General features: G+C 43.0%; 1 protein-coding gene across 1 annotated transcript in view; it reads left to right on the top strand.

Moving 5' to 3' along the window:
* Positions 1-493: 493 nt before the first annotated feature.
* LOC126095062 (uncharacterized) overlaps positions 494-25,227 on the top strand; it is a 28,326-nt gene continuing 3,592 nt past the window's right edge. Inside the window, exons 1-2 of the mRNA XM_049909745.1 lie at positions 494-550; positions 4,921-5,267. Of these exons, the coding sequence (XP_049765702.1) occupies positions 548-550; positions 4,921-5,267 (350 nt within the window). The 5' untranslated portion in view covers positions 494-547. The remainder of the gene's footprint in view (positions 551-4,920; positions 5,268-25,227) is intronic.

The following is a 25,227-nucleotide window of genomic DNA, read 5'->3' as shown; positions in this document are numbered from 1 at the left end:
GACAGCAAATCAGTCACGAAATCGGAAGCTATGGAAATACACAGTGACAGAAGAATACCAATGATTAAATGGATACATCGAGTAACTGGTGAAGAAGTAACGTGGATAAATGGGGAGAAAAGAGCTTCATAGTAAAACTTAACTAAAAGTGAAGATGGACTGTCAGGGCAATGGGATGAAACTGTAGAGGAAGACCAACGCTTGACTGCAGTTAAAAGTGTATGTAGATTGCAGCACTTGTACAGAGATCAAGAGACTTGCAGAAGACTGACAAGCGTCAGGAGTCGCATCACAACAGGCTTCGAAGTGAAGCAACAGTCACAAAATGGTGATACTGGTCGTGTGGAGGCCATTACTCAGACTCTTGGAGATAAGCCCCACCAAGACGCTCCCCTTAACGTCGCTGAGCAGGATCTTATCAGTATTTATCAGCACTTATCGGCTTTCTTTCTATATAAGACAAATGAAATGTAAGGTCACGTTACATTTGGTTCTGGTGCTTAGAGCTGGTGTGTTGTAGCTTCACACATTAGAAAACTACCTCCAAATGGTAAGTATCCAGCTTCATTCTTGCTTATTTTCTTTTGATTCCTAAACATATAAAGAGGTCAACCAACTTGCTTTTCTTAACCATGTAGATCAAAGCTGTTTTACATTAACGGAAAGCTCCTTAGTAGAACGATTAAGCAATTTTCTGACAGTACGTTCAAAGACACTGATGCCGACTTGTTTCACCTCCCGTTCTCTCAAAATCCGAGCTTTTTGTCCGTCTTAGCTGACCCCTGTTGTCAGCAGAGTATTAAACACCAGCTTTCGTTATTACTTTCTCTTGTACAATCCAGAGGAGTGGGATGAAATTAAATTCGGTTCACACAGATTTGCCTTCGTAATTTTCTTAAATCAATCTAATGGTGTGATGGTTCCTTTAAAACGATACTGTTTGTTTCCTTTCTCACCCTCAGCGTGTGGCCAGTTTCATCTGATCTTGTCGCTGACATGTTACAGCGTAGTATTCGTGAACCAAGCTTCATGAAATCAGTCAGAAACATATACAGCAAATTAACTGATCGTTAGATCTGGCTGATTCCTGAATACCAGATGTCAGGATATCCCATTTTAGAGTTTTCAAAGTATCTTCATATGATTTGTGTACTGTTAGACAGGACAGATTTCAAAGAAAACGAATATTTAACTTTCATTATAAGTAGTTTTGCTTTGCGTAAAGAATTGTTCACATCGTGATCACTCGATATGTAAACAGGCAGATTTGTGTTTTACTTCTGTAGTACTATACCTTTTACGTAAAGATAAGGGAAGTAATACACTAGGTAATATCTAAGTATTTGTCAAAACGATATAAAGAAATCACTGGAAATCGTTATGGAGATGGCCGGACAGAGATTTGAATCCAGGCACCTCCGAACACGACTGAATTGCTCTCCAACTCATTACAAGCATTAGAGGAGGTTCTCATTAGCCAATGCACAACAGCCGTCTGTGACTCACGGAGGCAGGTCCATGGAAGCAATTAACGCGTTAAGTTACCTCTCATCAAGAGCCTGGGGTGTCAAGAAGTCTGAGGGAGGGCTGAGGTGTGTGTGTGTGTGTGTGTGTGTGTGTGTGTGTGTGTGTGTGTGTGTGCCTGTATTTCGGAAAACTATAAGAACAGAAAATTAGAACCATTCATCACTTCAAAGACTGAAATTTCGAGTTCGGACGGGAAACGAAGGTGTGAGTTCGGTGCACTGTTGGTTGAGTTAAAATTTTCTGGTAGTTCATACATTCTGTATTATCGTCTTTTGTTAGAGTTTTGTTAGAGCCATGGGTGTGAATTCTGCCATTATTGTGTTATTTCGAGGGATTTTTTGGGTGTGGGGATGGATGTTGTAAAGGTGGGGAGGCAGTGTTATGCTGCTATGTTGGTGTGGGAACTATCACCAGGAGGTTTTCCGGGTGTAATGAACAGTGGGATGGGAGTGACTTCGTGGCTTAGGGTAGGACCCTGCGTGGAAGACCACATCGTAGAGGGAGGTAATGAATTCTGTAGATAAATGTTATATGTTTATAATTTCCGCTGCGTTTTTACAATACTACATTAATATGTCGTACACCTTTCACTCCCACTACGCTCCATACATCACTGTTCCCGGGTAAGAAACAGGTAGAGGAAAAAAAGTGCATCATGAATATCATACTTGGTGATCCAGCTCTCGTACACTCACTTTTTTTACTGCCTACTACACCATTTTGACTTACAAGGGTAGTAGTCGTGACTAAATCACATATATAAATTTTGCATCTCTAATTTGGTTTGAATATGTTTAAAGACTAAAATTATTAGTTCAACATTTCGAGGAACAAAATAAAATAATAAGAGGCGGTAGCAGTGACAACAGAACCAGAACCGAGAAAATTGATGCACTTGTCCACTGCACCACGCCACCGTTTGGTTAAGTACCGCTCAAAAAACCCTTATACTCTACTCGTTAATCTGCAGAGGGCGTTTTACCTTTTCCTACAGCCCAGTCAGGCGACATATTCTAGGAACTTGAAACGGGTATTTAACTTCTTCTACTCAAATATTCTAAGCCCCGTGCCACGACCTCCCGTTGCCAAATTTATATTTGGTATCGGTGTACCTAACTCTTTACTGTCACTCCTTCCTCCAAATATCTACTGCAAAGGGGCCTCTTTAGCAGATCATCTACGGAATTCGCCATGTTGACTGCACAGTCATTTACACGTGCTTTCATAGAAAAATACGAAGTAGTGCTGTGAACAGCGCAGCATTCTCAGTGCTGGCAGGGATATCGTCACATCAGAGCATGCGCGGTCGAAAACAGGCAGGTGCTGCTTCCCTTATCCGACACGATCGTAGCGCGGCTGAGTGTAATTTCAGCACTCGACACTGGTTTATGTAATAGTATAGTTATAGCGCAGAGAGCGCTACAAAAAACAAATTTTTTTTTCGTTTATTTGCATACCAGCATTCATTCGAAGAGAAATGGCATACTAATTATAGTGCGACATTTACAGAGTGCTGTGGCAAGTTAGCACGCGGTCGCCAGCCGCCACGGAGTACCACTTTCTGTGAAGACTTTCGAGATCGGCTTTGCGCAATCGAGTGACTCGTGTGAAACTTCCTGGCAGATTAAAACGGTGTGCCGGACCGAGACTAGAACTCGGGACCTTTGCCTAGGTTCGCAGGAGATCTTCTGTAAAGTTTGGAAGGTAGGAGACGAGATACAGGTTGAAGTACATCTACATCTACATCCATACTCCGCAAGCCACCTGACGGTGTGTGGCGGAGGGTACCTTCAGTACCTCTATCGGTTCTCCCTTCTATTCCAGTCTCGTATTGTTCGTGGAAAGAAGGATTGTCGGTATGCCTCTGTGTGGGCTCTAATCTCTCTGATTTTATCCTCATGGTCTCTTCGCGAGATATACGTACGAGGGAGCAATATACTGCTTGACTCTTCGGTGAAGGTATGTTCTCGAAACTTTGACAAAAGCCCGTACCGAGCTACTGAGCGTCTCTCCTGCAGAGTCTTCCACTGGAGTTTATGTATCATCTCCGTAACGCTTTCGCGATTACTAAATGATCCTGTAACGAAGCGCGCTGCTCTCCGTTGGATCTTCTCTATGTCTTGTATCAACCCTATCTGGTACGGATCCCACACTGCTGAGCAGTATTCAAGCAGTGGGTGAACAAGCGTACTGTAACCTACTTCCTTTGTTTTCGGATTGCATTTCCTTAGGATTCTTCCAATGAATCTCAGTCTGGCATGTGATTTACCGACGATCAACATTATATGATCATTCCATTTTAAATCACTCCTAATGCGTACTCCCAGATAATTTATGATATTAACTGCTTCCAGTTGCCGACCTGCTATTTTGTAGCTAAATGATAAAGGATCTATCTTTCTGTGTATTCGCAGCACATTACACTTGTCTACATTGAGATTCAGTTGCCATTCCCTGCACCATGCGTCAATTCGCTGCAGATCCTCCTGCATTTCAGTACAATTTTCCATTGTTACAACCTCTCGATACACCACAGCATCATCTGCAAAAAGCCTCAGTGAACTTCCGATGTCATCCACCAGGTCATTTATGTATATTGTGAATAGCAACGGTCCGATGACACTCCCCTGCGGCACACCTGAAATCACTCATACTTCGGAAGACTTCTCTCCATTGAGAATAACATGCTGCGTCCTGTTATCTAGGAACGCCTCAATCCAATCACACAATTGGTCTGATAGTCCATGTGCTCTTACTTTGTTCATTAAAGTAAAGCTGTGAGGACGGGGTGTGAGTCGTGATCCGGTAGCTCAGTTAGTAGAGCACTTGCCCGCGAAAGGCAAAGGTCCCGAGTTCGAGTCTCGGTCCGGCACACAGTTTTAATCTGCCAGGAAATTTCATATCAGCGCACACTCCACTGTAGAGTGAAAATTTCATTCTAGAAACATCCCCCAGGCTGTGGCTAAGCCATGTCTCCGCCGTATCCTTTCTTTCAGGAGTGCTAGTTCTGCAAGGTTCGCAGGAGAGCTCCTGTAAAGTTTGGAAGGTAGGAGACGAGGTACAGGCAGAAGCGAAGCTGTGAGGACGGGGCGTGAGTCGTGCTCGGGTAGCTCAGTTGGTAGAGCACTTGCCCGCGAAAGGCAAAGGTCCCGAGTTCGAGTTCCGGTCCGGCACACAGTTTTAATCTGCCAGGAAATTTCATATCAGCGCGCACTCCGCTGCAGAGTGAAAATCTCATTCTGGAGTGACTCGTGTGTTCGTGGACCAGTCCGCGCGACCGCCCACTGGTGGAGTCACGCCCGCAAATACAGGAAACCTAGAGCAAATGTTGACCCACTTTGGCACCCTCGCTCCTGAAGTGGCGCGCACCGACACTCGCTGTCTGCTGCGCAGTACTTCCGGTCGCGGTTCGTCCCCCTCCTGCTGGCGCTGCTGGTGGCTGCCGGCGGCTCCCTGGCGGCCTCGCCCCCTTGCGGCTGGGTCTCCGCCGATTACGAAGACGTGGCGCTGGCCTGCTCCGGCCCCCGCGTGACGGCGCCCCCGCGCCTGCTGCCTGCGACGCTGCAGATGCTGCAGCTGTCCGGGACGGGCATCCGGGTCCTCCGCGGCGACAGCTTCAGCGGCCGACAGCTGCCGCGCCTGCGGGTGCTCTACGTCACGGACGGCGCCCTCAGCAGCGTCGCGGCAGGCGCACTCTGCTCGCTCCCGGCTCTCACCGCCCTCGACTTGAGCAACAACAGGTGGGCGCGCCAGCTGAGGCACTGAGTGAGATAAGCATTCTCATGGCTGAACGGAAACAAATAATTATTATTATTCTGGATTTACAATGTGAGCACATTTTTCAAGCACCTATTCTAGATTACAGTAAGTCACTAATTATTGTTCTCCACTCTTCTCTATTTGTCCATAAATCTTCAGGAATGTTGTTCTTCCTCATTGCTGACTGAACTCCCTGTTTCCATGTATCAGGTGGTCGTCCCCTTTTTCTTCTTCCAATTGGTACCCAGTCGATTATGCATTTTGGTAGCCTTTCCTGTTCCATTCGTCTGATGTGTCCATACCATTTAAGTTGTTTCTGCTCGATGAAATCAATAATTGAATTTTTACATTTCATCTTGTCTCTGATCATTTCTTATTCTTTCTCGTCTTGATATTCTTGCTGAACGTCACCAGAAATCCATTTCTGTGGCTAATAATTTTGATTTCACTTGCCATTTTGTTGTCCACACTTCTGAACCATATGTAATAATGCTCCTAACTATTGTTTTAAAAATCCTTATTTTGTTATCAGTTGTTATGTGTTTGTCCCAGAGAATTCCATTCAATTAAGAGATTGTCGTCTTTCCAGAATTTATTCTTGATCTAATTTCTTTGTCCTGTTTCCCATCATTTGTAATTTTCATACCTATTTATTTATATTCCTCAGTAGCTGTTATTGTTCCCACCCCTTCTTCTAATATTAAGTCTCCATTCACTCCACCAATTACCATGTACTTTGTTTTATTCATGTTTACATTTAGACCTGATTTTTTATATTCTTGAATCAATTTTCTGGTCATATACTCTATGAAACAAATAATACCCGCATCAAAAAAATTTTGCACCACCTCGGTTCCGAGATTTCCGGAACATGTACACAAACCGGAATAGAGATCAGTATAAACAGCATTTCCGCCCTTCTCATTGCTCATGAAAACCATACATCTACATCCATACTCCGCAATCCACCTGACGGTGTGTGGCGGAGGGTACCTTGAGTACCTCTATCCGTTCTCCCTTCTATTCCAGTCTCGTAATGTTCGTGGAAAGAAGGATTGTCGGTATGCTTCTGTGTGGGCTCTAATCTCTCGGATTTTATCCTCATGGTCTCTTCGCGAGATATACGTTGCATGGGGGCTTAATAAAATGTAATGCAAATAATTTTAGTTTTCTGTAGCTGTATGTCCGTTTACGCAAGTCTCGTAAACGGCTGGCCCTGACAACTAATTGTTACGCTATCTGACTGCATAGAATGACAACAAAGAATGAAATGAAACTTTCAGTTAATACAATTAATTAATTAAGTCCCCAGCAACTATAAAATCTACGAATCCAACAAAGTACAAGTGTAACTGTTCTGTATGTGGTAGTATGACTCAACGCACATCTGGCACGGTTCTTCTTCAATAAGACAAGAATTTTTAAATATCAATTATACTGACGTGATAAAGGAAAATTAGAAATACTATAACTGTGCAAGAAAACCAAAATTACACTCTAATACAAGAACACAAGCCAGATGCTTTGTTGACTGAACCTGTAATGAAGCATTATTCAGGACACACAATAATAAGAAAATAAGAACAGTAGTTAGTTACCTTAATTTATATTGACGAAAAGCACTCAGATCATTACAATATCTGCATTGGAACAACATCTGCTATCTCTCCCATCAATAACTGCATAAAACATGGAACAACACTCTGCACTACCACATCTCATCCCACTTCAGCTACAAGCTGTGTCCACCACAACTACTCGGCAAGAACTCTCGGCAAGAACTGCTTGCCACTACGTCTCATAAAGCACTGCCAGTGGAGGCGGCGGAACAATACTCTCTCTGGCGCGATTTTTGGCGCTGTGGCTCAGTGTAGCCACCTTTCATACAGTGTAGCCACCTTTCATATGCCCTTCCTCCACGGGCTAGAATTTGATGGTATTTTTGCCAGCATTGGTGGTGAAAATACCACCAAATTCGTCAAGAAAAAATACAGACAAAAATAAAAGATAATATTAATACGTAAATATCATATAACTAGATAAAATTTTGGCTTTGCACTGACCTTATATAAAATACACTAAGCAATACAAATTCTTTCATACATGTGACTTTACATAATAGTTTACAGAAATATCATGTGGTTAAACAATTCAATCGATAACGTCAGCAATGACGAATATGAGCAGGTAAGAGTCTTATAACTTTTCACAAACAGTAATACACAAAAAAATCAGTTAATACAAATATTCACAACAAGTAGTTCCCAGTTCCAGCAGTAGCACCCAGCACTGTTGAATAGGTGCTGACAGCAATAAGTGACATCATCTCAGTAGAAGCAGTCCATCAGTGGCACCCAGCATTGTGGAACAGGTGCAGACTCCAACAGGTGACATCATTTCATTAGAAGCAGTCCATCAGTGGCACCCAGCAATGTTGAGTAGGTGCAGACACCATCAGGTGACATCATTTCAGTAGAAGCAGTCCATCAGTGGCACCCAGCAATGTTGAGTAGGTGCAGACTCCAACAGGTGACATCATTTCAGTAGAAGCAGTCCATCAATGGCACCCAGCAATGTTGAGTAGGTGCAGACACCATCAAGTGACATTATGTCAGTAGAAGCAGTTCATCAGTGGCACCCAGCAATGTTGAACAGGTGCTACAGCAACAAGTGACACCAGTTCAGTAGAAGCAGTTCCATCAGTGGCACCCAGCAATGTTGAACAGGTGCAGACACCAACAAGTGACATTATTTCAATAGATGCAGTCCATCAGTGGCACCCAGCAAAGTTGAGTAGGTGCAGACAGCAAGAAGTAACATCATTGCAGTAGAAGCAGTCCATCAGTGGCACCCAGCAATGTTGAGTAGGTGCAGACACCGACAAATGACATTAAACAACTATCACTGATCACACTGTTCCTCAGCACAAATTAAACATGTCCTAGTGGCACCAATCATGTAGAAAAAGTACAAGTAACAGTCCATAATCAGTCACTAATCAGACAGTTCAAGCATGAACAATAGTTTGAATGCACATACAAATGCTTTTGCAATGCTCTTACACTAAACATACAAATCATAACAAACACACAAATGATATCAGATAATTGTCATATTACTATTACAAATACACAAACATCAGTAAACCTATAATATTTATGGGTGTCAGTGCAAGCCACTACAAACAATAAAATAATATTTAGGAGATAGGTGGGTAGGATTAGGAAAGGAAAACACACAAAACACACTCACTCATCTTTCATCCACATTAAGTACTACTGTGTAATTGTATAGTGTTAACTGTCTGAATCCACTTCTGTCAAATTTCATGTTCATCATGTGTATCAAGTAGTAGTGGCAGCAATGTATAACAGTCAATAATAGTTAAGTCAACGTCATAGTCATCATGTCAAGACCAATGTTTGCCAAGCCAGATCAAAATGTACTGTTCTGAACAACTGTCAGTGTGCCAAGATATGCAACTTCCTCTCTCCAAAAAAAAAAAAAATTACCTACTGCTTAGTGATTTAACAAAGTGTGTGTAGACAATCTTCCTTCCATTTTAGTGTTCTAGTCTGCTATCTTCATCCTCCTTGTTCCATATAGACCAACAACAAAGAAAAAAAATGCACCTCACTTACTTTACCTCTTATACACCATACTCCAATCAACTTCATACAATCTCAATACCTCCATAATACCTTTTCAATACGTCGATACATATAAACCTTATTGACAGTATCATTTACCTTACCTCTTGTCCACAAAAACTCCAATATTACCAATATCATTTCACTTCCATAACAACTCTCTCCTCAAGTCAGTTTCGTCGAACAAGTACAGATAAAATCCTAATGCAAACCTCCTCATCCCATACAATCCGAAGACACACTGTCAACACACAACCTCTGTGTAATCCATCTGACCAAAATCTTCTACTCATTATGAATTATAAACAAAGAATACATACATGACCTCTAACAGACTTAGTTCGAATAACTCTCAGTAATTAAGTACGATTACGGAGTGTGAATGATGCTAATATTTCACAGTGTGTACACCACTTCAAGAATTATGGCAAACAGAAGCAAACATGTGGAGTATTTCTTGTATCAAGTGTCACTTCCTATTTCAATTGCTCACGAAAAATGCAGTGTAATAACTGTGTTGGTATGTCATGTCGTTAGCTTCCTTCCTATTGGCATACATTTATACAGCTTTCATAAAACCTCCAGCTCATGTGACTTCTATGATGTTTCTTGTACTAATGTCGTTCGTCGAATTATTGCAGTTCATTTTCTTATGTTAAAATATAAAGCACTGAGCGTAAGCAAAACAAGCAACAGCGAGTAAATATACCAGTAGAGAACAGAATGTCAACAAGTGGATGCAGCACAAATCTTACGAGGCTCTGCCAAGCGAACAATCTGTAAATAGTACCATAGTGTAACCTAAACTCTATGTTCATACACAGTATAATAGCATTTCTATATACAAAATTAAAGAGTAGTTGTGACAACAAACAGAAATGTGTAAATGTGCAATCCATACGCATAGCAGTAAACATATATCTTACGTACTAAACAGGTCATCAGCATCGTATAACCGTAAGCAAATAAATGTTCATATGTAATCTAATAAATAAACATGAAGGCGCAAGCAATTAAATCACAAAGTATAACTTACATACCTAACCACATCAGCACAATTTATCAGGTGACAATTATAATTTAAATAAATAGGCACAGCAGGCACATAATTAAAAATATGACATCAGTGAAAAAAGCAGTGCAGCCAAGCGATGCATAATATACACAAGTTACAACTCAATTCATGGATAATCATTGTCAAAATCAGTTAACGTACGCAAGCACGTCGCTTCACCAGCAAATTCATAGAACATGTAATTAGCACAAAGTATGAATCACGTAATCGCGAGCAGCAAATTACGTCTAAAGTACGTACCTAAGTGGAAATATGTTACCTGAAAAATAAACTCAATAATAATTACCTTTTTAGTTTATTACTTTCTTCTTCGAAATGACATTTTTCCTGAAATTTTCTCGATAGCAAGTCGTCTCAACGTTGGACACGCACAGAATTTACCTGAAGTTCTTAAATACCTTATAGAACCGTATCCTGAAAAATACTGAATGTTAATAACAGAATTTATCAAGTCACTATAGCTTTATACTGATTTTAGTCGGAGAAATTAGACTGTGTATTTATTTACGGCTGTCAGTGCATTCGCACTGAGCGCTCGGTCAGCTGTAGGCGCGTGACGTAGGAAGCAATTGTTTGCGGTCAACGACTGCCCTGTGAGGCGCGCAGACTTGACTGTTGCTTTGAGTATATGCCGCCGCCAAAACACAGCGCGGTACCCTTGTATTCTCTGCGTGTTTACGTGTAGCTGTTCGTTTCTCACAAGTATGTCATTCCACAAAAATTTTTCAAAAGTATATCATTCCACAAAAATTTTAACGTTAGATATATGATGTATTCCTTTAGATCGTCGTGACTTAAGGGTTTCTACTTCAACAGTGTTATCATGAATAATTTTGCGAATCCTATATGGACCGTTATAAAGCAGAAAAAATTTCCGACACAAGCCTTTTCCTTTGTGAGACAAACGATGAGCCTTAATTAACACCTTCTGACCAACTGACAAGATTTTTAAACGACCAGGACGCTTTGCTGATTTCACTCTTCTAGCAGCCGCAGATGCAATATTTTGTAGAGCCAGGTTGACAACTTCAGAATGCCGCAGTTTCCGTGAAGGCGGAAAAGGAACGATTTCAGAAATGCGATTTGTCGGTGCTTTGTTTTTTAATATCAGTATAGGCGGTAAAGAAGTTGAGTCGTTAGGAAGTTCATTCAGAATGTTTTGAAAAATATGAAGATACTGATCCCAAGTTCTGTGATTCTGATGACAATAAAGACGACACAATTTATTGATTTCCTTCATCCATCTCTCTGAAGCGTTAGATTGGGGGTGAAAAAGTGAAATGAAGATTGGTTTAATTTTACGAAGCTGTAGAGTACGAAGCCAAATTTTAGAACGAAACTGTGATCCATTATCTGATATAACCTTATCAACATGACCCACTTCTTTAAGAAAATGTTTGATGAAAGCGTTAGATACTGAACGTGCTGTTGCTTTGCGTAACGGTGTAAAACACACATATTTTGATGTCAACTCCACTGCTACGAAAATGTACGCAAAACCATTAGTAGATCGAACCACTGGACCGAACAAATCAACTGCAGCCATGTCCTTTAATTTTGCTGGAATGATAGGAAACAACGGTGCTCTGTGAGAAACTGTCGGCGGTTTAGCCTTTTGACATAATTTGCATTTGGCAAGAACAAATCGAATACGTTTTTCCATATTATTGAAGTAGCAATTTTCTCGTAATTTATGAAAGCATTTTCTGGGACCAAAGTGTGCATAACTGAAATGCGTATACCAAATCAGCTTATTAACCCACTCATCAGGAATACAAACTAACCAAACAGAGTTGTTGACTGATTTTCGTTTAAAAAGAATGTCATTGCGAACTAAATAATGCTGTCTAATCGCTACGCTTTCCTTTCTCTTCCACTTCTCCTTAATGTCCTTCCAGATTGGATCCTTATTTTGCTCCTTAGCAATGTCCTGGAGCGAAGACGAAATAAAGTTCTCAAACGCAACACCTTGAATATACATCAAACAATAATTGTTTTCCTTGCAGTCCTCTTCAGCACTTTGTTTCAAACCCATAGGTGCACGTGATAAAGCATCAGCAACAATATTTGAAGATCCCTGTATGTAAACAATACTAAAATCAAATTCCTGTAGGTACAACGCCCATCGTGACAATCTGCCGTGAGTTAATTTTGTTGACATAAGAAATTCCAGAGCTCGATGATCGGTGTAAACCTTAGTATGTCTGCCAAGCAAAAATGTGCGAAATTTTGTAAAAGCCCAAACAACAGCCAAAGCTTCAAGTTCCGTAATCGAATAATTCTTTTCTGATTTCGAGAGAACACGACTTCCAAATGCAATAGTCTTTTGTACTACAACGCCGTCTTCTTCTATCTCTTGAAATAAATGTGCACCTAGTCCTTTGTATGATGAGTCCGTCGCCAAACAAAAATCTTTAGATAAATCCGGGTGTGAAAGAAGTGGAGCAGCAACTAAAGCATCACGAAGTTGTTCAAATTCTGACTGAGCTTCCTCATCCCAACACCAATTAGATTTCTTTCCAGATAGTTCACATAAACGAGGTGTGGCCAAATCGTCCAATCTAACAAAGCGTCTAAGAAAATTACAGACACCAAGAAAACTACGAACATCACGTTTTGTGGTAGGAACAGCATAATTACGAATAGCGTCTAAGTTTTCTGGATCAGGAAGAATACCTTCTGTAGAAATAATGTGACCGAGAAATTTCACCTGAGAACGACCAAATTCGGATTTTTCTAAGTTCACTGTAATGCCAACTCGTGCAAAAATACGTAATAATGAATCCAAAATTTTGTTGTGCTCACTCCAAGAATTTTTAGCAATAAGAATGTCGTCGACATAAGAAGTAATATTGTCACGAAGATAAACAGGTAAAATTTCATTTAAACTACGAATGAATGCTGCTGAAAATACAGTAAGTCCAAACGGTAATTTCCAAAGTCACTTTTGGGTAAAATAGTCATATCCGGTTATTTTTTAGCGTCTCTCTAGATAGATTGATAGTCGAAGAGTTGTTTTGATAGATGCAAAGAATAGTAAAAGAGTAGGCAGCGGTACAGAAAACTAAAAGAGAAATAGCACCACTACAGCTCGGGGCCCTATGCTCGCTACGGCACATATTCACTTAAGAGTAGTGAATCCCCTGAGGACTTTAATAGCCGCACATAATTTTCAGTTTGTGACTTAGTGGCAAATTTAGCGGAAGTGCGTACATAAATTGATCTAACCATGAACATGGATGTATGTCATTCTTAGAATTGCGGAAGATCTTAAATTTCCGAACAGTCAAAAAGTGTTTATAGTCAAAGTTTTCGCCTCGTGGCGACAAAGACCTACCGCGTCTGTCCCAGTCCAAATGTCGATTATTGTCAAGTTCGCGCGCCTGTCGCTCTCTTGTTACATCTCGTAAATGAAACAAATTACTTTCTTCAAACCCCTCTGCTATCTGTGATTCTAAATTCCTTCTGCTGTCTTTTCCTACGATTTCGCCTTCAATTTGTTTGACTTGCTTTCGTAATGCCTCCACTTCCCTTTTAACGCGTTCATTAAATTTTCCCTGATTTTCAACATGTTTATTTATGCTCTGGTACTCTTCGGTTTCTGAAAATAGCAATGGAGCTGTGTCATCTGAATCTCTGTCCCCATTCAAACTAAGATTTGTCAATTTATCTGAAATCTCCTCCACTCTTTCCGATAAGTCACCTATTTGTTCCTTCTGTTTATTTACGTCTTCCGTAAGTGTCGCGACTCGCGTTTCAGTATTAACGCATTTAGTAGTTAACTGTTCACATTGTTGTGTTAGGTTATTTAATCTGTCATTTGGTACGGATTTCTCGATTCTCTCAAATATTTCCTCCTTATCGTGTGCACGTTGTAAATTTAACTCTGAAAAAATTTGCACTATCACGCGATCTCTTTCTTCCTGTTCTCTATCCTGTTCCCTTTGTCTAATCTCTACTGCAACCAATCTATTATTGTGAGCATTCAAAATCGGTTGTACTTCTTCTCTGATTTCTTTCTTTAATTCCTCTTTCATATTTTTGAAACATGTCCCTATTCGTGAATCTAACCGTGTTTCCATTGTTCCCATCTCAGTTTTAATTGTTCCTATCTCTGTTTTTAATTCAGATCTAAACCGTGTTTCCATTGTTCCCATTTGTGATCCCAGTGAGTCTAACCGTTTTTCCATATCTGTTTTTAATTCAGATCGAAAATTTAATATTGCACTCATCAACTGCTCCATACTAACGTTCGAGATTCCTTTCGCCCCTAACATTTCCCACAAAACCAGTTTCCCTCGTCATAGCTGTAAAGCTATCTGTGTTCGATACTGTTCCAGAATCTTCTATCGTTACTCTCGTATTCTGTGAATTTTCTGATTGAGAAAAACCTTGAACTGGTTCCGGACTGTCTTCCCGACTTATTAAATTGTTTTCAACTCCATTACTCATGATACTGTTGTCCTGTGTTGGCGAGTTCGCCAGGTCAACAATTTCGTCATTCTGACTATCTATCATTTTCGCCTTTTTCATCGATCGCGTGATCATTTGCAAAACATACAAAACTCGTTACAATACGAAAATTACGGAGAATTTAACACGTTATCACCAACAATACCATTCACACGATATGCTTCCCTCAAACACGATTAACGAACCATTGAAATAATTGCACTAAATTGTCAAACCCATAGACAAGACAATAAAATTTAAATTTTGAAAAATACCATTAGAAGAATGCCAATTACCAAATCTACACATGCAAAATAGACTACAATTACTAAACTACAAATTACTACAACAATACTACTGTCTACTATTTTTGCAATCAGAAGATTCCAAGGGACGATCCGAAGCAGCGCTCGCCACGTGCATGGGGGCTTAATAAAATGTAATGCAAATAATTTTAGTTTTCTGTAGCTGTATGTCCGTTTACGCAAGTCTCGTAAACGGCTGGCCCTGACAACTAATTGTTACGCTATCTGACTGCATAGAATGACAACAAAGAATGAAATGAAACTTTCAGTTAATACAATTAATTAATTAAGTCCCCAGCAACTATAAAATCTACGAATCCAACAAAGTACAAGTGTAACTGTTCTGTATGTGGTAGTATGACTCAACGCACATCTGGCACGGTTCTTCTTCAATAAGACAAGAATTTTTAAATATCAATTATACTGACGTGATAAAGGAAAATTAGAAATACTATAACTGTGCAAGAAAACCAAAATTACACTCTAATACAAGAACACAAGCCAGATGCTTTGTTGACTGAACCTGTAATGAAGCATTATTCAGGACATGTAATGAAGCATTATTCAGGACACACAATAATAAGAAAATAAGAACAGTAGTTAGTTACCTTAATTTATATTGACGAAAAGCACTCAGATCATTACAATATCTGCATTGGAACAACATCTGCTATCTCTCCCATCAATAACTGCATAAAACATGGAACAACACTCTGCACTACCACATCTCATCCCACTTCAGCTACAAGCTGTGTCCACCACAACTACTCGGCAAGAACTCTCGGCAAGAACTGCTTGCCACTACGTCTCATAAAGCACTGCCAGTGGAGGCGGCGGAACAATACTCTCTCTGGCGCGATTTTTGGCGCTGTGGCTCAGTGTAGCCACCTTTCATACAGTGTAGCCACCTTTCAACGTAGGAGGGAGCAATATACTGCTTGACTCCTCGGTGAAGGTATGTTCTCGAAACATCAACAAAAGCTAGTAACGAGCTACTGAGCGTCTCTCCTGCAGAGTCTTCCACTGGAGTTTATCCATCATCTCCGTAACGCTTTCGCGATTGCTAAATGATCCTGCAACGAAGCGCGCTGCTCTCCGTTGGATCTTCTCTATCTCTTCTATCAACCCTATCTGGTACGGATCCCACACTGCTGAACACTATTCAAGCAGTGGGCGAACAAGTGTTCTGTATCCTACTTCCTTTGTTTTCGGATTGCATTTCCTTAGGATTCTTCCACTGAATCTCAGTCTGGCATCTGCTTTACCGATGTTCAACTTTATACGATCATTCCATTTTAAATCACTCCTAATGCCTACTCCCAGATAATTTATGGAATTAACTGCTTCCAGTTGCTGACCTGCTATATTGTAGCTAAATGATAAGGAATCTTTCTTTCTGTGTATTCGCAGCACATTCACTTGTCTACATTTAGATTCAACTGCCATTCCCTGCACCATTCGACAATTCGCTGCAGATTCTCCTACATTTCTAGTACAACTTTCCATCGTTACAACCGCTCGGTATACCACAGCATCATCCGCAAAAAGCCTCGGTGAACTTCCGATGTCATCCACAAGGTCATTTATGAATATTGTGAATAGCAACGGTCCTACGACCCTCCCCTGCGGCACACCTGAAATCATTCTTACTTCGGAATACTTCTCTCCATTGAGAATGACATGCTGCGTTCTGTTATCTAGGAACTCTTCAATCCACTCACACAATTGGTCTGATAGTCCATATGCTCTTACTTTGTTCATTAAACGACTGTGGGGAACTGTATCGAACGCCTTGCGAACGTCAAGAAACACGGCATCTACCTGGGAACCCGTGTCTATGGCCCCCTACATTGTATGTTGTTCCACCATACAGCAAAACATTCAGAGATGGTGGTCCACATTGCTGTACACACCGGCTCCTCTGATACCCTGTAGCACGTCCTCTTGCATGTATGCATGCATGCCTGTATTCTTCGTGGTATACTATCCACAAGTTCAAGGATCTGTTGATCCAGATTTCCCCATTCAAAAAAAATGGTTCAAATGGCTCTGAGCACTATGGGACTCAACTGCTGAGGTCATTAGTCCCCTAGAACTTAGAACTAGTTAAACCTAACTAACCTAAGGACATCACACACATCCATGCCCGAGGCAGGATTCGAACCTGCGACCGTAGCGATCTCGCGGTTCCAGACTGCAGCGCCAGAACCGCGCGGCCACTTCGGCCGGCTTTCCCCATTCCTCAACGGCGTTTCGGCGTAGATCCCTCAGAGTGGATGCTGGGTCACGTCGTCCGTAAACAGCCCTTTTCAATCTATGTTCGACAGCGTTCACGTCTGGAGAACATGCTGCCCACTCTAGTCGAGCGACTTCGTTATCCTGAAGGAAGTCATTCACAAGCTGTGCATGATGGGGGTGCGAACTGTCGTCCGCGAAGAAGAATGCCTCGCCAGTATGCTGCCGATATGGTTGCACTATCAGTCTGAGGATGGCATTCACTTATCCTACAGCCGTTACGGCCCCTTCCATTATCAGCGGCGTACGTCAGCTCCACATAATAACCACTCCGTCTTCAGACCACGAGTTGCCTACCGGAACCATCCGACCGCCGTGTCATCCTCAGTGGAGGATGAGGAAAGGAGGGGCGTGGGGTCAGCACACCGCTCTCCCGGTCGTTATGATGGTATTCTTGACCGAAGCCGCTACTATTCGGTCGAGTACCTCCTCAATTCGCATCACGAGGCTGAGTGCACCCCGAAAAATGGCAACAGCTGGATGGTCACCTATCCAAGTGCCGACCACTCCCGACAGCGCTTAACTTCTGTGATCTCACGGGGACCGGTGTATCCATTGCGGCAAGGCCGTTCGGTCCCACATAATCCCACCCCAAAACAACAAAAACGGTTCAAATGGCTCTGAGCACTATGGGACAACATCGGAGGTCATCAGTCCCCTAGAACGTAGAACTACTTAAACCTAATAACCTAAGGACATCCCGCACATCCATGCCCGAGGCAGGATTCGAACCTGCGACCGTAGCGGTGGCGCGGTTCCAGACTGCAGCGCCTAGAACCGCTCGGCCACAACGGCCGCCCCAAAACAACAGGAAACCTCCACTTTGCTGCACTCGCTAGACAATGTGTCTAAGGCGTTCAGCCTGACTGGGTTGCCTCCAAAAACGTCTCCGACGATTGTCTAATTGATGGCATATGCGACACTCATCTTTGAAGAGAAAACGATGGCAATCCTGAGCGGTCCATGCGGCATGTTGTTGGACCCATCTGTACCGCGTTGTAAACATTAATCAACATGGTGGCGTTGCTGTCAGGGTTCCTCCGAGCTATAATCTGTAGGTAGCGGTCATCCACTGCAATAGTAGCCCTTGGGCGGCCTGAGCGAGGCATGTCATTGACAGTTTCTCTGTATCTCCTCCATGTCCGACCAACATCGCTTTGGATCATTCCGTGACGCCTGGACACTTCCCTTGTTGACATCCCTTCCTGGCACTAAGTAACAATGCGGATGCGATCCAACCGCGGTATTGACCATCTAGGCAAGACTGAACTACAAACAACACGAACCGTGTACCTTCTTGCTGGTGAAATGACTGATCGGCTGTCTGACCCCCTCCGTCTAATAGGCGCTGCTCATGCATGGTTTTTTACATCTTTGGACTGTGTCTGTAACACAGTATCCACAGTCAACGTCTATCTTCAGGAGTTCAGGGAACCGGGGTGATGAAAAACATAGTTTGATATATATATATATTCAAAGCTATCGATCTGTCGATCCTCAGTCATTGGGATGTCGGGCAGTTTCACTGATACGAGCTATTATATACTTTGTTACAATACACTGTTGTGTCCGCCACCGTAGCTAAGCGGACACCGCTCTGGCTCGTCATGCCGCGGGCCCTAGGTTCGATTCCCGGCTGTGTTGGAGATTTTCTCCGCTCAGGAGCTGGGAGTCTGTGTCGCCTTCATCACCATCATTTCATCCTCATCGACGCGCAAGTCGCCGAAGTGGCAGCACCTCATAAGGCTCAGGCGTTAGGAGGCCCTCGCCACACGACATTTCAACACACTGCTTGTTGGTGAGGTGACAAAGAACATGGGGTACCCCCTAAAAACGTGTCGGACCTCCATTTACCCGGCATAGTGCAGAACCTCGACGTGGCATGGACTCCACAAGTCGTTGGATGTCTCCTGCGGAAATACTGAGCCATTCCCCTCAGTTGCCGTTCATAATTGCGAAATTGTTGCCAGTGAAGGATTCTGTGCACCAACTGATCCTGTAAAGGTTCGGTGGGGTTCATACCGGGCAATGTGAGTGGCCAAATCATTCGCTCGAGATGTCCATAATGTTTTTCAAACAAATCGCGGTGACACGGCGCATTGTCATCCATAAAAATGACATGAAGTCCATGAATGGCTGCAAATGCTCTACCAGCAGCCGAACATAATCATTTCCAGCCAATGATCGAGTCAGTAGGGTCAGAAGACACAGTTCATTCCATGTAAATACAGACCACACCACTAGCTTGCCCAGTGCCTTGTTGACAAGTTGTGTCCGTCGGTCCCTAGGGCCTGCGCCGCTCTCGAACCGCACCGTCAGCAATTACCAACTGAAACTGGAACTCATCTGACTAGATCACGGTTTTCCAGTCGTCTACGTTCCAACCGATATGTTCACGAGCCCAGGACAGGCGCTGCAGACAATGCCTGCTGTTAACAAAGACACTCGTGTCGGTCGTCCGCCGCCATAGCCCAGTAACGTCAGATTTCGCCGCACTGTCTTAACGGATTCGTTCGTCGTACATCCCACATTGATTTCTGCGGTTATTTAACGCAATGTTGCTTGTCTCTTAGCACTGACAACTCTATGCAAACGCCGTTGCTCTCAGTCGTTAAATGAAGGCCGGCGGCTACTTCGTTGACCATGGTGAAGGCAATGCTTGGAATTTTATATTCTCGGCAGACTTTCGATGCTGTGGATCTCGAAATATTGAAATGGAATATGCCATGCGTCTAGTTCCAACGACAATTGTATATTTGCATAGCGTTATCCCATAATACTGGCAGCTTCAGTGGCTCTAACCTGGTTGGACATCGCTTGAAACACCTAGTATGACAGATACGCGAGTCCATGCTCCATCGACTCAACTCCAGAGTTCTCCAGTCTTAGGGGCTGGCGTTTGGTGGCGTGCCACAACCAGATGTATTCCACTGGTAAGAGATCTGGGGAACCAGCTGGCCAGAGAAGCGACAGAACTCTCTCTGTACCGAGGTAGATCAGCGCAAATGGAATGACATGGTTGTATAGCATTTACGGTCGCCTACGGCTAGTCTTTTTATTTGACACCACTTCGGCGACTTGCACGTCGATGATGATAAAACAATGATGAGGACGACACTTAGAGCGAATGAAATCTTCGACTCGACTGGGAAGCGGAGCTGGGCGCTTCGCATGACAGACACACTGACCGCTGGAGGTGACAGGTCAGCATGTCATCAGCAGTGTGTATTCTTGTATTACCTTATTCAAAGACACCTCGAAGAAAGGGCACAGGTATCAGCTTTAACATGACAGGAACGTTGCAGCCGCTATGACAAGTACCAGTATCCGCGTTTTGTGCTCAGTGGTACTCCAAACAACAACTATTTGGCACGTATGATGCTGACGAACGCAGTCTGGCAAAGTTCATTCTCCTCAGGTCCTCCGTAGACCAAGTGCCTTGATCGTGATGCTATATGCAAACCGCGACTTCTGAAAAGATGATAAGGTGCCACTCCTGTTTTCAATATCGGTTGCACCACTCTTGGCTCATCTCTCTCTACCATCATGTCAGTGGAAGCCGCAGCTGTGGTTGCCATGCTGGCATTTTACCCTGCATGGCGTCAATTATGGTCTTTCTGAAACGATTTATTCCATATTCCACCATGTTCCATATTCCCACGATAGTCGTGGGATCCTGACCGGGATGAGATACGATACAGCCGTACAACAAACAGTAGGCTTGATACGCCACTATCTAGATGCTTATTCTGACATGTGCTGATTTCCATTACTCCTTCTTACACGAGACATACCACAATCATAACCAACATACAAATGCGATTTCTGAATGAAAAAACCACTGTGTGATCTTTTCCTATATCGAGAATTAGTTTTTTTCCTGTGGCTCCACCTTTTGTATTTATTCCACACATACTGAACACACGCTCTCCTCCCCCTCTCCACCTCTTCCACCTCTGTTTATATGCACCTCCCAAATCTGTGTGTCTCTTCATCTGCTCCAGCGTCTCTTTGTCCACTTTTCAACCCATCTCTCCGACAGTATCTTCCTCTCCCTTTCATTCTGACCATATCTCTCTCCCCCTCTCTCTTTCCGCCTTGCCCTCTTCCTTTTCCACCTGTCCATTAGCCCTGCACACCTTCCAACTGCCTCATGCATCTCCTCCTGTTCCTCTCCGCTCTATCCATTTCCTCCTCTCCCTCTATCCATCTCAAACTGTCCCTAGCCATGCTCATTAGCACGATAGCCCCTGAAATACAGTTCAGTAAAGCACAGCATGCCTTCCATGTAGCATGGGCTGTATATATTTACCTTTGACATGCAGACTGCGATGCAAAGCAGATTGATAGAGAAGGCCGATATTACTCCAACACAAAATGCCTATCACGCAGGACTGGAAAACCGTTTCTTGCTATTGACATGTAGGGTTCTCAGCAAAACAGGTTGGTGTGGCTGTCCAATACCATACCCACGCATGTCTGGTGTGCATGGCAGCCTATGCGCCAGGGGATGGGAAAACACGGTTTTTCCCATACCTCCACTCCTTCTGAAGCTCTTATAGCGTCACTACTTGTTAGGCATGTCGTTTCTGTTGTTTCTGTGCTAAATTTGATTGAAATGGATGCAGGGGTTTGGGGGATCCCAGGCATACACACATATATATATGTAACAGATCTACTAGAGGAAATGCAATATTTTTTTTCTGTAAGCAAGTTGATTTTATTCAGAATTCCAATACACCATGTTATTCCCCAGTCTTTCGGCTACAATTTCCATTCAGTGTGACAGCCTTATGCCACGTTAGTGGGGAGGCCTATACGCCCTCGTGGTACCACAGTGCCGGCCGATGTCAGAGGCAACGTCTGGCTGCATCAAAAACTTCCCCATTAATAAATTCCCCATCATCCTCGCACTGCTTCCGACATAGCTTATTATTCGTTGGGCCAAACAGGTGGAAGTCGGAAGATGCGAAATCCAGGCTATATGGTGGATGAGGAATAACATTCCCTGGTGACGAACGTGCTGAAGTCGTTTCAACAATATCCTGAGGGTAAGACAGTACATTTGATCGTTGTACCATGAAGGAGGACTTCATACGGAATAAGTCCTTCAGAGTCCCAGAAGACCGTAGTCCTAACTTTACCGGTTGAGGGTGCGGCATTGAACTTTTTCTTCAGAGGAGAGGCGATGTGGCGCCACTGAGTCGATTGCCGTTTTGTTTTCGGTACGAAGTGGTGAACCCATATTTCGTGGCCTGTGAGGATGTTCAACAAAAAATTGCAACGATCACCCTCGTAACGCATAAGAATTCAGCTGAGATGATCTTTCGTTGGCCTTTGTGTTCTCCTGTTATGCGGCGAAGAAGCCAGCGGGCACACACCTTTGAGTACCCCAAGCGGCGAAAGAGTGTGTCCGAACTGCCAACGGAGATGTCCGCTTGTACAGCGATGTGTTTGATTACGACCTGTCGATCACATCGAACTAGTGTACCCGCACATGCAATACTGCAGGAGGCACAGCTGTGCTCGTCCGGCTGATACGCGTGAGATTGGACAGGTCTGCGAGACCATATTGCCACGATGTCAGACGCCTCGCCCAACGACTCACCGTGCTTTTTGTTCACAGACAGGTCTCCGTAGACATTCTGCAAGTGCGTATCTCCCATGCTCTGGTTTTCCGCCAAAAGAAACCAATGAGGGGTATCTGCGTGGATCGCACCTCCATTACGAACGCCATTTTGAAGGCTACATATAGCGCCGCCACCTATGGGAACTTCATGAAACTATAGGGGCTGAAGCCGGAGTATTTCGCAATGTCCCACAATAAACTTCGCATTTTTAATAAATGTGTTGCATTACTTGTTGAACGACCCTCGGAGATGGTATTACTACTCCCACAATGTGCACTGAAATGTTAATCAATTGAATGCACGCAGTAGACTCCGTGTCAATTAGACGTGGGTTGGATGCCACATTGACGATCTACATCTACATCTACATCTACATGATTACTCTGCAATTCACATTTAAGTGCTTGACAGAGGGTTCATCGAATCACAATCATACTATCTCTCTACCATTCCATTCCCGAACAGCGCGCAGGAAAAACCGACACGTAAACCTTTCTGTTCGAGCTCTGATTTCTCTTATTTTATTTTGATGATCATTCCTACCTATGTAGGTTGGGATCGACAAAATATTGTCGCATTCGGAAGAGAAAGTTGGTGACTGAAATTTCGTAAATAGATCTCGCCGCGACGAAAAACGTCTTTGCTTTAATGACTTCCATACCAAATCGTGTATCATATCTGCCACACTCTCTCCCCTATTACGTGATAATACAAAACGAGCTGCCCTTTTTTGCACCCTTTCGATGTCCTCCGTCAATACCACCTGGTAAGGATCCCACACCGCGCAGCATTATTCTATCAGAGGACGAACGAGTGTAGTGTAAGCTGTCTCTTTAGTGGACTTGTTGCATCTTCTAAGTGTCCTGCCAATGAAACGCAACCTTTGGTTCGTCTTCCCCACACTATTATCTATGTGGTCTTTCCAACTGAAGTTGTTCGTAATTTTAACACCCAGGTACTTAGTTGAATTGACAGCCTTGTGAATTGAACTATTTATCGAGTAATCGAATTCCAACGGATTTCTTTTGGAACTCATGTGGATCACCTCACACTTTTCGTTATTTAGCGTCAACTGCCACCTGCCACACCATACAGCAATCTTTTCTGAATATCTGTGCAACTGACACTGGTCTTCGGATGACCTTACTAGACGATAAATTACAGCATCATCTGCGAAAAACCTAAGAGAATTGCTCAGATTGTCACCCAGGTCATTTATATAGATCAGGAACAGCAGAGGTCCCAGGACGCTTCCCTGGGGAACACGTGATATCACTTCAATTTTACTCGATGATTTGCCGTGTATTACTATGAACTGCGACCTTCCTGATAGGAAATCACGAATCCAGTCGCACAACTGAGACGAAACCCCATAGGCCCGCAGCTTGATTAGAAGTCGCTTGTGAGGAACGGTGTCAAAAGCTTTTCGGAAATCTGCAAATACGGAATCAACTTGAGATCCCCTGTCAATAGCGGCCATTACTTCGTGCGAATAAAGAGCTATCTGCGTTGCACAAGACCGAGGTTTTCTGAAACCATGCTGATTACGTATCAGTAGATCGTTCCCTTCGAGGTGATTCATAATGTTTGAATACAATATATGCTCAAAAACCCTACTGCATACCGGCGTCAATGATATAGGTCTGTAATTCGATGGATTACTCCTACTACCCTTCTTAAACACTGGTGCGACCCGCGCAATTTTCCACTCTGTAGGTACAGATCTATCGGTGAGCGAGCGGTTGTATATGATTGCTAAGTAGGGAGCTATTGTATCAGCGTAATCTGAAAGGAACCTAATCGGTATACAATCTGGACCTGAAGACTTGCCGTATCAAGCGATCTGAGTTGCTTCGCAACCCCTAAGGTATCTACTTCTAAGAAACTCGTGCTAGCAGCTGTTTGTGTTTCAAATTCTGGAATATTCCATTCGTCTTCCCTGGTGAAGGAATTTCGGAAAACTGCGTTCAATAACTCCGCTTTAGCGGCACAGTCTTCGGTAACAGTTCTGCAATTTCAACTGCCAGCAGCTTATTTTAATCGTAAAATAACAATCTTAGTCACACCATTCCTCTTGTTCACGTTGAAACATCCCCTTTGAACAATTTATACAAGACTGTGCTTAAACTGACACACAATGTTTTTAGCGCAACGCAATCTGACTATCAAAGATCCCTGCAAAAGAATGGCCCTGAGTAACATTAAACTATACCTTTCAGAAATCACTTACCTCACAAAAATCTTCATTAATTGAACTACTGCAATACAGCGAGCGCCACTACTGCCAGCTAAATAAAAGATTCAAACTACGGAAGGCACTAACTACTGATAGGGATAGTTAGCAAATGAAAGATATTAATAGAGAACAAACAATGTATTTACTTAATAGTCATAATATACATAGCAGTTCATGACAAATTACAAAACTCCGCCATCTCTCTCCCCACATCCACCACTGCTGGCGGCTCACCTCCAACTGCCCAACGCTATGCGCTGTTAACATCCAGCTGCCCAACAATACAATGGCAGACAAC

Source organism: Schistocerca cancellata, chromosome 8 (assembly GCF_023864275.1).
Source record: "Schistocerca cancellata isolate TAMUIC-IGC-003103 chromosome 8, iqSchCanc2.1, whole genome shotgun sequence".
Taxonomy (NCBI): Eukaryota; Metazoa; Arthropoda; class Insecta; order Orthoptera; family Acrididae; genus Schistocerca; species Schistocerca cancellata.
The sequence above is the reverse complement of the archived record's forward strand: the minus strand, read 5'-3'. Positions and strand labels throughout refer to the sequence as shown.